We start from the raw sequence: 13,264 nt of genomic DNA on the forward strand, positions 1-13,264 counted from the left end.
GAGATAAAGTTTAGAGATGTGCGTACTAACAAGGAAACAAGCTTCTTCACCAACAGGATAGACTAATGTAGATTGAAACCATCATTCTCGCTATCTCATACTTTTGGACACAGAAATGTCCAATTTGGCTTAACACTAACCATTGAGATTTTTTAAATCTAATTTTCTATTTCTTAAAAATTAGTATGTTAATAATCTTAACATTTACAGTAAAATGTGTGGATAAAGATTGATTTTAAAGTAGAAGTACATAAATAGGAGCCCTAATATCTTGGATGCTGGCATATATTTCTCCCAAAAAACTTACTAGAGCACCTATCTTTGTTTCCTATTTAAAAACAGAAAATACTATAACTTGTCTTAGAGTTAACTGATGTTTAGATACTTTTATTAAGTACTTTGGCTAGCGGCCTTTTCAAATTTATATAAACACTGGTAAAACTGTAAACACTATGTTCTTCTAATGTACTTTTCCCATTCAATAGGTTTTCAAAACGTCTAAGTCAGCATTTCTGTACTATGCTTGGATCCCTACAGAAAAAGTATTTTAAATGTTACACGTTAAAAGTTATAGGGAAGTATAATATTGAGGGAGATATGGGGAAAAGGCATTCTTTGTTGATGTTTGGAGTGCCCTCTTCCCACAAAGGACAATTTGGCTTTGTTTATGTTTATTTCTTGGGCTTCCCTGGTGGCTCAGATGGTAAAGAATCTGCCTATAATGCAGGAGACCTAGATTCAATCCCTGAGTCTGATCCCTGGGTTGGGAAGTTCCCCTGGAGAAGGGAATGGCTATACCCAGTCCAGTATTCTTGCCTGGAGAATCCCATGGACAGAGGAGCCTGGCAGGCACAATCCATGGGGTTGCAACACAAAAAAACCAGAATTGAGTGACTAACACTTTCACTTTTTCACAGAGGAGCCTGGTGGCCTAGTCAATGAAGTCGCAAAGAGTTGGACATGACTGAAGGGACTTAGCACACACAAACACAATATATAATCTGTATTAAGATGTATAAATACATATTTTATATATATATATCTTCAGATATATAAGATATATAAATATCTTTAGATATTTAAATATACAATATATAAATATCTTAATCATAACATAGGTTAAAACAAGGTTCAGAAGAGTGTACAAAATATTTCACTATTTGTGTGCAAAAGGGTTGGGAGAATGAAGAATATATAAATATGTGTTCACCTTTGCAAAGAGTATCTCTAAAATGAATTATAATAAATTGGCAATGTTATTTTCAAGAAAGGAGACTGGGTGGCTGGGAGTTTTTCACTGTATCAAAAGGATAAAGTGAAAAATCTCCCAGCCAAAGCAAAAGTGGACAAAGGATGGTCTTTGCAGCAAGCGGTGCTTAAGCAATTGTATATCACATGCAAAAACAAAAACTAAAATACCTTTGATCTGTACCTCTTACCGTATATAAAAATTATCTCAAAATGGATGAGAGCCCTAAAGGTAAAACCTAAAACTATAAAGCCTCCAGAAGAAAACATTGGAAGAAAGCTTTATAATCTGGAATTACACAAAGATTTCTTAGATTTGACATCAAAAGCATGATCCATAAAGGAAAAAAAAAGAGAAACGATGGCTTATGCTCTTCAAAGACATTGTTAAGAAAATGAGATAAATTACAGGCTGGGAGAAGAAACAACTGCAAATTACATATGTGATGAAAGTTTTGTCTCCAGAATTTATTAAAATCACAAAACTCAGAAGGAAGCAATTTGGAAAAAGAAAAGTATTTGAACATATATTTCACTAAAAAGATACATGGATATAAGTAAGAATTTGAAAAGATGTTAAACATCAGGCATTAGGGAAATGCAAATTAACACGCAGTGAGATACTGCCTCACACTATTGTGTGTTTGTGTTCAGTCATGTCCGACTGATTATGACCCCATGAACTATAGCCCTCCAGGCTTCTCTGCCCAGGGAATTTTCCAGGCAAGAATACTGGAATGGGTTACCAGACAGTAAAGAATCTGCCTGTAACGTGAGAGACCCAGGTTTGATCCCTGGATTGAGAAGATCCCCTGAAGAAGGAAATGGCAGTCCACTCCAGTATTCTTGCCTGGAGAATTCTATGCCCAGAAGAGCCTGGCGCGGGCTACAGTCTATGGACTCACAGAGAGTCAGACACAACTGAGCGACTAACACTTTCACCTCCGGGGGATCTTCTGGACCCAGGGATCAATCCACATCTCTTGCTTCTCCTGCCTTAGCAGGCGGATTCTTTACCACTAGTGCCACCTGGGAAGCCCACCACATACTATTAGAATGTTTAAAATTGAAAAACTGGTTGTACCGAGTGTTAGTGAAGATATGGAGGAGCTCTCATACATTGTTGAAGGGAGTGTAAAATCAACCATTTTGGAAAATAGTTTGGTAGTTTCTTTAAAAGTGAAACAGGGGACTTAACTGGTGGTCCAGTGACTAAGATTCTGCAATCCCAATGCAGGGGTGCTGGGTTCCATCCCTGGTCAGGGAACTAGATCCCACATGCCACAACTAAGACCTGGTGCAGCCATTTTTTTCAAATGAAACAAATTACTACCATATGACCTATCTCTTCCACCCCTATGTATTTGCCAAAGATAGATGAAAGTTTATATCTACACAAAGATTTGTATACAACTACTCAAAGCAGTTCTATTTGTAATAGCTTAAAACTATCACTTCATGGCAAATAGATGGGGAAACAGTGAAAGACTTTATTTTCTTGGGCTCCAGAATCACTACAGATGGTGACTGCAGCCATGAAATTAAAAGACGCTTTCTCCTTGGAAGAAAAGCTATGACAAACCTAGACAGCGTATTAAAAAGCAGAGACATTACTTTGCTGACAAAGGTCCATACAGTCAAAGTTATGTTTTTTCCAGTAGTCACGTACAGATGTGAAAGCTGGACAATAAGAAAGGCTGAATGCCAAAGAATTGATGCCTTCGAACTGTGACTCTTGAGAGTCCCTTGGACAGCAAGGAGATCAAACCAGTCAATCCTAAAGGTTATCAACCTTGAATGTTCATTAGAAGGACTGATGTTGAAGCTTCAATACTTTGGCCACCTGAGTGAAGAGCCGACTCGTTGGAAAAGACCCTGATGTTGGGAAAGATTGAAGGTAGGAGAAGGGAATGACAGAGGATGAGATGGTTGGATGGCATCACTGACTCAATGGACATAAGTTTGAGCAAGCTCCAGGAGATGGTGAAGGACAGGGAAGCCTGGCATACTGCAGTCCATAGGGTTGCAAAGAGCTGGACACGAGTGAGCGACTGAACAGAACAGAAAACTGGAACAACTCCAGTGTCTAGCAGAATACTGTTCAGCAACAGGGAGGAAGAACTGTTGATACATGCAGAAGATTGAGTGAATCTTAACCGTGCTGAATAAAACAAACCATTCAAAAATGAGTACCGTACATCCTCTACATATGAACCTTCAAGTTGTGAACTTTCAAACTTGCATTCACGTGTCCAGTCATGAAGGTTAGTTCTATTTGAGGTGGCGCAGGATTCGAATGTAGACTGGTACTGGAAGTCTGCAGCAGCTGTTCAGAATACAGTCCAGTTCAGTTCAGTTGCTCAGTCACGTCCAACTCTTTGCGACCCCATGTACTACAGCATGCCAGGCCTCCCGTCCGTCACCAACTCCTGGAGTTTACACAAACTCATGTCCATTGAGTCGGTGATGTCATCCAACCATCTCATCCTCTGTCATCCCCTTCTCCTCCTGCCTTCAGTCTTTCCCAGCATCAGGGTCTTTTCCAAAGAGTCAGTTCTTCGCGTCAGGTAGCCAAAGTATTGGAGTAGCAGCTTCAGCATCAGTCCTTCCAATGATTATTCAGAACTGATTTCCTTTAGGAAGGACTGATTGGATCTCCTTGCAGTCCAAGGGACTCTAAAGAGTCTCCTCCAACACCACAGTTCAAAAGCATCAATTCTTCGGCGCTCAGCTTTCTTTATAGTCCATCTCTCACATCCATACATGACCACTGGAAAAAACATAACTTTGACTAGAAGGACCTTTGTTGGCAAAGTAATGTCCTTGCTTTTTAATATGCTATCTAAGTTGGTCATAACTTTCCTTCCAAGGAGTAAGCATCTTTTAATTTCATGGCTGTGCTACCAAAGAGTCCAGTGCTGCCAAAGAGCTATACGACCCTGAAGCTCAGACAGTAAAGAATCTGCCTACAATGCAGGAAACCTTGGTTCGATCCCTGGGTCAGTAAGATCCTCAGGAGAAGGGAATGGCAGCCCACTCCAGTATTCTTGCCTGAAGAATCCCATGAAAAGAGGAGCCTGCCGGGCTACAGTCCATGGGATCACAAAAAGTTAGAAACGACTGAGGGACTAACACTACCCAGATGTCACTGGATCATTTTTTCAAGAGGGTAGCTGGAAATGAATCTAGCAAGTAACCAGAACTTGTGCCATCAGTGTCCGGCATGAGCGAAATTGCAGTGTGCCTTTGTCTCCTCTTGCTGATGATCCTTCAACTCTTAACCATCTCCCACCTCCATTCCCTCTTCCAGTCAGTTCTCACCTGTTCACTTGATGCCAGTCAGCCCCTGTATGCCAGCTGTTGTACTGCTGTACTTTTCAAGGTACTATACTGTAAGGTTAATAATGTTTTTTGTTTGCTTGTTTTTTATGTATTGTCTGAAAAGTGTTATAAACCTATTAAAGTACAGTACTACATAGCTGGTTGTGTTAGTTGGGTACCAAGACTAACAGACTTAAGAACAAATTGAACTTATGAGCACGTTCTTAGAACAGAACTCATTTGTATGTAGGGGACTTACTGTACATAAAATACCTCATTTATATAAAATTCTAGGAAATAAAAATGAATTTATTGTGACAGAAAATAGGTCAGTGGAGGCCTTGCATGGACATGTAGGAACAGGGAGAGAAAACGGTTTGATTACTAAAAAGGCATAGGGGAAGTTCCGGGTAACGGAAATTGTTCATTATTGTCATGATTTTAAGAGTTTATATATATTTCAGAGACATTACTTTGCCGACTAAGGTCCGTCTAGTCAAGGCTATGGTTTTTCCAGTGGTCATGTATGGATGTGACAGTTGGACTGTGAAGAAGGCTGAGTGCCGAAGAATTGATGCTTTTGAACTGTGGTGTTGGAGAAGACTCTTGAGGGTCCCTTGGACTGCAAGGAGATCCAACCAGTCCGTTCTAAAAGAGATCAACGCTGGGATTTCTTTGGAAGGAATGATGCTAAAGTTGAAACTCCAGTACTTTGGCCACCTCATGTGAAGAGTTGACTCATTGGAAAAGACTCTGATGCTGGGAGGGATTGGGGGCAGGAGGAGAAGGGGACAACCGAGGATGAGATGGCTGGATGGCATCACGGACTCAATGGACGCGAGTCTGAGTGAACTCCGGGAGTTGGTGATGGACAGGGAGTCCTGGCATGCTGCGATTCATGGGGTCGCAAAGAGTCGGACACGACTGAGCGACTGAACTAAACTGAACTGATACATATTTCAAAATTGTACATGTTAAATGTACACAGCTTACTGTATGTCAGCTATATCCCAGTATGGCTGTTTTTAACATGTATACTATCATGTAAGAATCGAATCGCCAGTCTATGTCCGATGCAGGATACAGCATGCTTGGGGCTGGTGCACAGGGATGACCCAGAGGGATGTTATGGGGAGGGAGGTGGGAGGGGGGTTCATGTTTGGAAACGCATGTATACACCCATGGTGGATTCATATCAATGTACGGCAAAACCAATACAGTATTGTAAAGTAAAATAAAGTAAAAATAAAAATAAAAACAAACAAATAAATAAATAATGAAAATATAAAAAATAAAAAAAAAAAATAAAAATGTTAATTTTTGTATAAGTAATTATTTTAAAGTATTTAAAATGACTTTCTTGAAATGACAAAAACAATAAAGATAGATAACAAGTTAGTGGTTGCCAAGGAACATGGAATGGATTTGGGGAGGACATGAACACAAAGAAAAAATACAAGTGAGTTCTTTGTGGCAGTGGAGCAGTTCTGTATCTTGACTGTGGTGGTGGTCACCAGAATATGTGCATGGGATCAGATTACATAGTTATATGTATGTGTGCATACACAGGTGAATGCAGGTTAAAAAAATGGTGAAAACTGTAACTTTTGTAGTCCAGTTAATCTGATTAACAATCATGTAAGATTGTGAAGACGTAAAGATGTCATTATTAGAAGCAGGGTGAAGAGTGCGTGGGACTGTCACTAATTTTGTGACATCCTGTGAGTCAATTATTTTAAGATAAAATCTTTTTTTTTTTTTAGAGTAGTTAAGATAGTATGATAATCTGAAATGATTGTGTAGATACACTGAAAGTGTTTCAGGGGTGTAAAATTGTAATAATTTTAATTAGGATTAGAACACTATTTAGAATACTTTTATAACTATTTTCTTGATACTATTTGATACTTACCTGCTTTTATTATGTACTTTGTTAATTTACATCATATTTTCAAATTCTGTGATAACCAATTTCTCCCCCAGTTTTCATCTTACCATCAGAGGGTTTTTTGTGTTTGTTTGTTTTTTTAGCATTTTTAAGTTTTTATTGGTATATAGTTTATTTACAGTGTTATGTTAGTTTCTGGTGTAAGCAAAGTGAATCAGTTATACATACATCCACTCTTTTCCCATATAGGTCATTACAGAGTATTGAGAAGAGTTCCTTGTGCCATATAGTAGCCATCATAATCATAGTCTGATCTCCCATATCCCTCATTCCAGGCCTTTCATATTGACATATATATTAGAGATTTGCACGTATATATTAACAGATTTATTTTCCTTTGTAGTTTTAAGGGGAAAAACAGCTACTAGAGCTAGTTTTTTTGTTTTTTGTTTTTTGCAGTTATAGATAAGCATATTTAATTAAACATTTTAAATTTGGCTTCTAAATTGCTATGTCTTATTCTAACCAGAGCTTCCCTTATGGCTCAGATGGTAAAGAATCCACCTGCAATACTGTAGGTCTGAGTTTAATCCCTGGGTTGGGAAGATCCCCTAGAGAAGGAAGTAGCTACCCACTCTAGTATTCTAGCCTGGAGAATCGCCATGGACAGAGAAGCCTGGCAGGCTCACAGTCGATGGGGTTGTAAAGAGTCAGACAAGATGGAGCAACTAAGCACAGGACGTTCTAACTGCTGATTGATTGTGCTTTAAGAAAGTCATTTATTATCGTTTCTTTCTTTCTGCTAAGGTGAAATCCCTTCTTGAAAAGAGTGAAGCGGAGCTTTCACAAGCAGTGAAGGGTCGTGCTGCAGCCCTGAAAGAGAGTCAGAAGTTGAAAGGGGACCTTGAAACTCTGGAGGACAGGGAGAACAAGAAGGCAAGACATCATCCCTTTGTGAACTCTTTAACTGACACGAAGCGCTTCTTAAATTTTCATGAGCCACATTCGTTCATTTCTTGTTACCTTTAGTTTAAAAAAAAACAAAGAAGATTGATCAGATGAGAATTTTCTTTTCTAAAGGAAAGATAACTTTAGAAAAACTTTAAAATACTTCCCTTAAAAATAGATTTAACTCACAATGTGTTTTTTTTCTTTCTTAATCAAAAATCTACTTTTTTTTGTTGAAACACATCTGACCTTGGTAATAATAACCACCTACTTATGTCTTATTAATGTGATAAAACATTGTTATGATTCTGTGTTAAATCCCCAAATGCTTTCTGCTTAACAGTGTGTTTTCGGTGGGAGGAGAGGTCACATCCCAGACTCGTTCCCCTCTGAAGAGGGCTGTGACTTACACCATTCTTCAGCGGCTCCCACTCTCCCTTATGTTCTTTTTTCCCTCAGATAACTCTGATGGGCTTCGGAGGTGTTATCTTCTTCTGAGCCCATGATAAGATTAGCTGAGCAGGGCCTGTATGGGCCACCCTGGGACTACCTCGAGATCCAAGAAGTTGTCGGTCTTTATGTCTCTGGTTAATACTGATGTGTGTGCTGGGATATGACAGTAGTCAGGAAGCACTGCAGGGTTTTTCACTGGAGCCATAGGATCTGGGTCTAGTTTTCTTTTTCTCAAAGTCAGAATAACTCAATAAACAAAATAAAAATAAAATATACTTTAAAGCAATTATCCTCTAATTAAAAATAAAACATAGTAGAAGCATACCTCACACCTATCTGTGGAAAATCTCTGTGGAATTGTAAGTGAATTTAAGAAGAATTTTATATTCTCTTGTTTATTTAAAACTGCTTTGGTTAAAAAAGAAAAAATACATATTTATGTATACACACACACTTAATCCTCTTAGCATTGTACCAGACCTGGTTTCGGTACTCTTCTAGCAGTCACAGGACTCAGCAGCAGCAGAATAGCTAGACCGGATCAAAACATTGTCTTATTTCGTCTTCTGTTAGGTGGGAAACTTTCAGCGACAACTGGCAGAAGCCAAAGAAGACAACTGCAAAGTGACAATCATGTTGGAGAATGTGTTGGCTTCTCACAGTAAGATGCAAGGTGCTCTGGAAAAAGTGCAGATAGAGCTTGGCCGGAGGGATTCAGAGATTGCAGGCCTCAAGAAAGAAAGGTACCAGAGATTATTTTTGTCTTTGTCCTTGTATTTTTCTGCTGTGTTGTAGTAAGGAACACTGTGTAATCAAGAAACAGTCACTTTATGTTACTTCCTTTGTGAAAAAAGTAGTAAAATGGTATTTAAAGAATTAGCAAATTTGGGAGAATCTGGAATTATAAAAATGATATCCAAAAATTCACATATTTTGTAGTGGTGTAAATGAATATGTATTCCAGCAATTCATGTGATAAATGCTGTCTTGTCCTTGCTGTTTTCTACACCATTTAAACCTGCCCTGGGGTCTACAGAATAGTAATTGTCAAGATTATTAAAGCCAGGCATCTACTTTATTTTGAATAAATTATCCATTTATTAGTATACTATTTAACAAATTATTTTAGAGGAATCATTCTGAGAACTGCTTTCAGCTATAAGAAGACTCCTTTGAATGTTTCAAAATTTACATGCACATTTCCCGTTTAGGTTAATGAACAAATGGTTTGAGTTTAATAAGGCCTCTAAGTATAATGTATTACTGGTACATATTGCCTCTGTGTTAAGGGGGAATTAGTGACTTTTATATTCTTCATCATGCTAATTTTTTTTTTTTTTAACGTTGTGAATCAGTGTTACCTCTGAACTTAAATCAAGGGGATGGTATTAAAAAACAGTTTACTGTTCACAGTAAAATTCTAGGTAAAAAGCAGAAATCTCAAGAGTAAGCCAGTCCATCTAGAGGTGATACATTTTTGTGCCAGTGATATATATAGAGAGAGTATAAAATTGCCAGCTTTTAACTTAGTCAGTAACATGTACTGATAGTTTAATATACCAAGCAAAATTGAATCATAGAGATGGGAGAAATTTTTAATCCCCAGGAGAATTAGTCACTTACTCTGACGCTGAGGCTGCAGATTTATCACCTGCCAGCTCTCAGATATTCTGTAGCCCATGACCTAATGCCATTTCGGCTTCCTGGAAGAGTGCCCTGTACATCCCAGTGGTATCATTGCTAGATGGTTCTTTCCATTTCTAGAAAGTGGTCACTTTCTCTGTGCTATCCATCTTTAGGGCTCTAAATCAACAGCGGGTACAGAAGCTGGAAGCAGAAGTGGACCAGTGGCAGGCCAGAATGCTTGTCGTGGATGCCCAGCACAACAGTGAGGTAGAAGCCAGATCTTTATAGATGATAATGTTAGTGTTTTGTTTTTCTTTTTTTTAATTGGGATATCACTGTTTTGGAAAAATGGAGGAAAATAATCAGGTAAATTTCCTTCCAATTCAAGTCTGAGTTTTGAACAATACATATTCCCAAATGGGAAACTGGTTTATAATCTTGCAGTGAGTCGTTTAGCAAACCAGGACCATAATTATGCCTAATTCTTTTTGTCTTATATGGTCTACATTCTTTTCATATGTTAATGCATAAGGGATTGCAAATGTTAAAGTTCAGCTCAGTTCACTTCTGTCGCTCAGTCGTATCCGACTCTTTGCGACCCCATGAATCGCAGCACGCCAGGCCTCCCTGTCCATCACCATCTCCCGGAGTTCACTCAGACTCACGTCCATTGAGTCCGTGATGCCATCCAGCCGTCTCATCCTCTGTCGTCCCCTTCTCCTCCTGCCCCCAATCCCTCCCAGCATCAGAGTCTTTTCCAATGAGTCAACTCTTCGCATGAGGTGGCCAGAGTACTGGAGCTTCAGCTTTAGCATCATTCCTTCCAAAGAAATCCCAGGGTTGATCTCCTTCAGAATGGACTGGTTGGATCTCCTTGCAGTCCAAGGGACTCTCAAGAGTCTTCTCCAACACCACAGTTCAAATGCATTAATTCTTCGGCGCTCAGCCTTCTTCACAGTCCAACTCTCACATCCATACATGACCACAGGAAAAACCATAGCCTTGACTAGATGGACCTTAGTCGGCAAAGTAATGTCTCTGCCTTTGAATATACTATCTAGGTTGGTCATAACTTTTCTTCCAAGGAGTAAGCGTCTTTTAATTTCACGGCTGCAGTCACCATCTGCAGTGATTTTGGAGCCCAAAAAAATAAAGTCTGACACTGTTTCCACTGTTTCCCCATCTATTTCCCATGAAGTGATAGGACAAGATGCCATGATCTTCATTTTCTGAATGTTGAGCTTTAAGCCAACTTTTTCACTCTCCTCTTTCACTTTCATCAAGAGGCTTTTTAGCTCCTCTTCACTTTCTGCCATAAGGGTGGTGTCATCTGCATATCTGAGGTGATTGATATTTCTCCCGGCAATCTTGATTCCAGCTTGTGTTTCTTCCAGTCCAGCGTTTCTCAGATGTACTCTGCATATAAATTAAATAAGCAGGGTGACAATATATAGCCTTGACATACTCCTTTTCCTATTTGGAACCAGTCTGTTGTTCTATGTCCAGTTCTAACTGTTGCTTCCTGACCTGCATACAGGTTTCTCAAGAGGCAGGTTAGGTGGTCTGGTATTCCCATCTCTTTCAGAATTTTCCACAGTTTATTGTGATCCACACAGTCAAAGGCTTTGGCATAGTCAATAAAGCAGAAATAGATGTTTTTCTGGAACTCTCTTGCTTTTTCCATGATCCAGTGGATGTTGGCAATTTGATCTCTGGTTCCTCTGCCTTTTCTAAAACCAGCTTGAACATCAGGGAGTCCACGGTTCGTGTATTGCTGAAGTCTGGCTTGGAGAATTTTGAGCATTACTTTACTAGCATGTGAGATGAGTGCAATTGGGCCGTAGTTTGAGCATTCTTTGGCATTGCCTTTCTTTGGGATTGGAATGAAAACTGACCTTTTCCAGTCCTGTGGCCACTGATGAGTTTTCCAAATTTGCTGGCATATTGAGTGCAGCACTTTCATAGCATCATCTTTCAGGATTTGAAACAGCTCAACTGGAATTCCATCACCTCCACTAGCTTTGTTCATAGTGATTCTTTCTAAGGCCCACTTGACTTCACATTCCAAGATGTCTGGCTCTAGATTAGTGATCACATCATCATGATTATCTGGGTCATGAAGATCTTTTTTGTACAGTTCTTCCGTGTATTCTTGCCACCTCTTCTTAATATCTTCTGCTTCTGTTAAGGTCCAGACCATTTCTGTCCTTTATCGAGCCCATCTTTGCATGAAATGTTCCCTTGGTATCTCTAATTTTCTTGAAGAGATCTCTAGTCTTTCCCATTCTGTTGTTTTCCTCTATTTCTTTGCATTGATCACTGAAGAAGGCTTTCTTATCTCTTCTTGCTATTCTTTGGAACTCTGCATTCAGATGCTTATATCTTTCCTTTTCTCCTTTGCTTTTTGCCTCTCTTTTTTTCACAGCTATTTGTAAGGCCTCCCCAGACAGCCATTTTGCTTTTTTGCATTTGTTTTCCATGGGGATGGTCTTGATTTGCATAAGGGATTGCAAATGTTAAAGGGCTTAGAAAATAATGTAACTTCAGTTAGAAGTAGGGTAGTCCTACTAAATAAGGAAACAGATGTGTTATAGGTATGTGAATGTGAACTCGCTCAGTCGTGTTTGACTCTTTGCGACCCTGTGGACTGTAGCCGACCAGGCTCCTCCATCCATGGGATTCTCCAGGCAAGAATACTGGAGTGGGTTGCCATTTCCTTCTCCAGGGGATCTTCCTGACCCAGGGATCGAACCTGGGTCTCCCACATTGGAGGCAGACGCTTTAACCTCTGAGCCACCAGGGAAGCCATAGGTATATACATATATATATAAGTTCATAGGTATATACATATATAAATATGTATCTACACATATGCACACATGTTAAATACATAGGGATATTTCATATGAATAAGCTTTTTCTAGAGAAATATACAAGGAGCAGTTGCCAGTTCTTATCTCTGTAGGCAGTGAGGTTAAAGAATCAAAAAGGGGAATTTAACTCATTTAAAATTTTAGAAATTAGGATAAATAAGTTGGTTCTGTTTTCAAGAACTCTCTAGTGACCAGCGGAGCATACCCTTCCCATCACCTTCTAAGAGTCTGCTAAGCACTGTCTGTAATAAGTTCTCACATACATATCCCAGGCATCTGGAGTCTTTGTTTCTGGTTCCAAATAATTATGGTTTCAAAGTTTAAAGAGGGAATATACAGTGTTATGTACTTCTAGTATCTTTTACAGTAGAACAACAAGATTAAAATCAATCTTCTCTTTCAGATGGAACCTCTGCAAAAAGCTCTAGATGTAGCTAGAGAAGACAACAGAAAACTGGCTATGAGCCTGGAGCAAGCTCTCCAGACAAATAATCACCTACAAACAAAGCTTGACCATGTTCAAGAGAAATTGGAAAGCAAAGAAATTGAGCGACAGAATTTGGAAACCTTTAAGTAAGAGCAGTATAGTCACGGTGAAATTAGGGAAGAGCCTCTGGGAGAGTAAGTCTGGCTCATTCACATAAACCAGTTAAAGCTTTTTCCCTACTTTGAGCTGGTCCTCCTGCAGAACCACGTGAAGGAGACAGGCGTAGCTAAACAGCAGAGGATGCTGGCTTGGATATGCTCCTCTTCAGCTCTTCCCTCATCTGGTGTTAATCTTCTGTATATGAAGGTTAAACCAATTCGGGAGGGACACATACACATTTTTGCCAAACCTTTTCTATCAGAAGCTTATGTATCCTTCAAAGGCATGATTTGGAAAAGGAACAACAGAAGCCTGGATGGA

General features: G+C 39.3%; 1 protein-coding gene across 1 annotated transcript in view; it reads left to right on the plus strand.

Annotated features, from left to right (window-relative positions):
• The window catches only part of CCDC150 (coiled-coil domain containing 150), a 90,653-nt gene that overhangs the window by 65,571 nt on the left and 11,818 nt on the right, over positions 1–13,264 (plus strand). Inside the window, exons 15-18 of the mRNA XM_052660516.1 lie at positions 7,265–7,393; positions 8,432–8,601; positions 9,658–9,751; positions 12,761–12,930. Of these exons, the coding sequence (XP_052516476.1) occupies positions 7,265–7,393; positions 8,432–8,601; positions 9,658–9,751; positions 12,761–12,930 (563 nt within the window). The remainder of the gene's footprint in view (positions 1–7,264; positions 7,394–8,431; positions 8,602–9,657; positions 9,752–12,760; positions 12,931–13,264) is intronic.

This window comes from Budorcas taxicolor, chromosome 2 (assembly GCF_023091745.1).
Source record: "Budorcas taxicolor isolate Tak-1 chromosome 2, Takin1.1, whole genome shotgun sequence".
NCBI classification, from domain to species: domain Eukaryota; kingdom Metazoa; phylum Chordata; class Mammalia; order Artiodactyla; family Bovidae; genus Budorcas; species Budorcas taxicolor.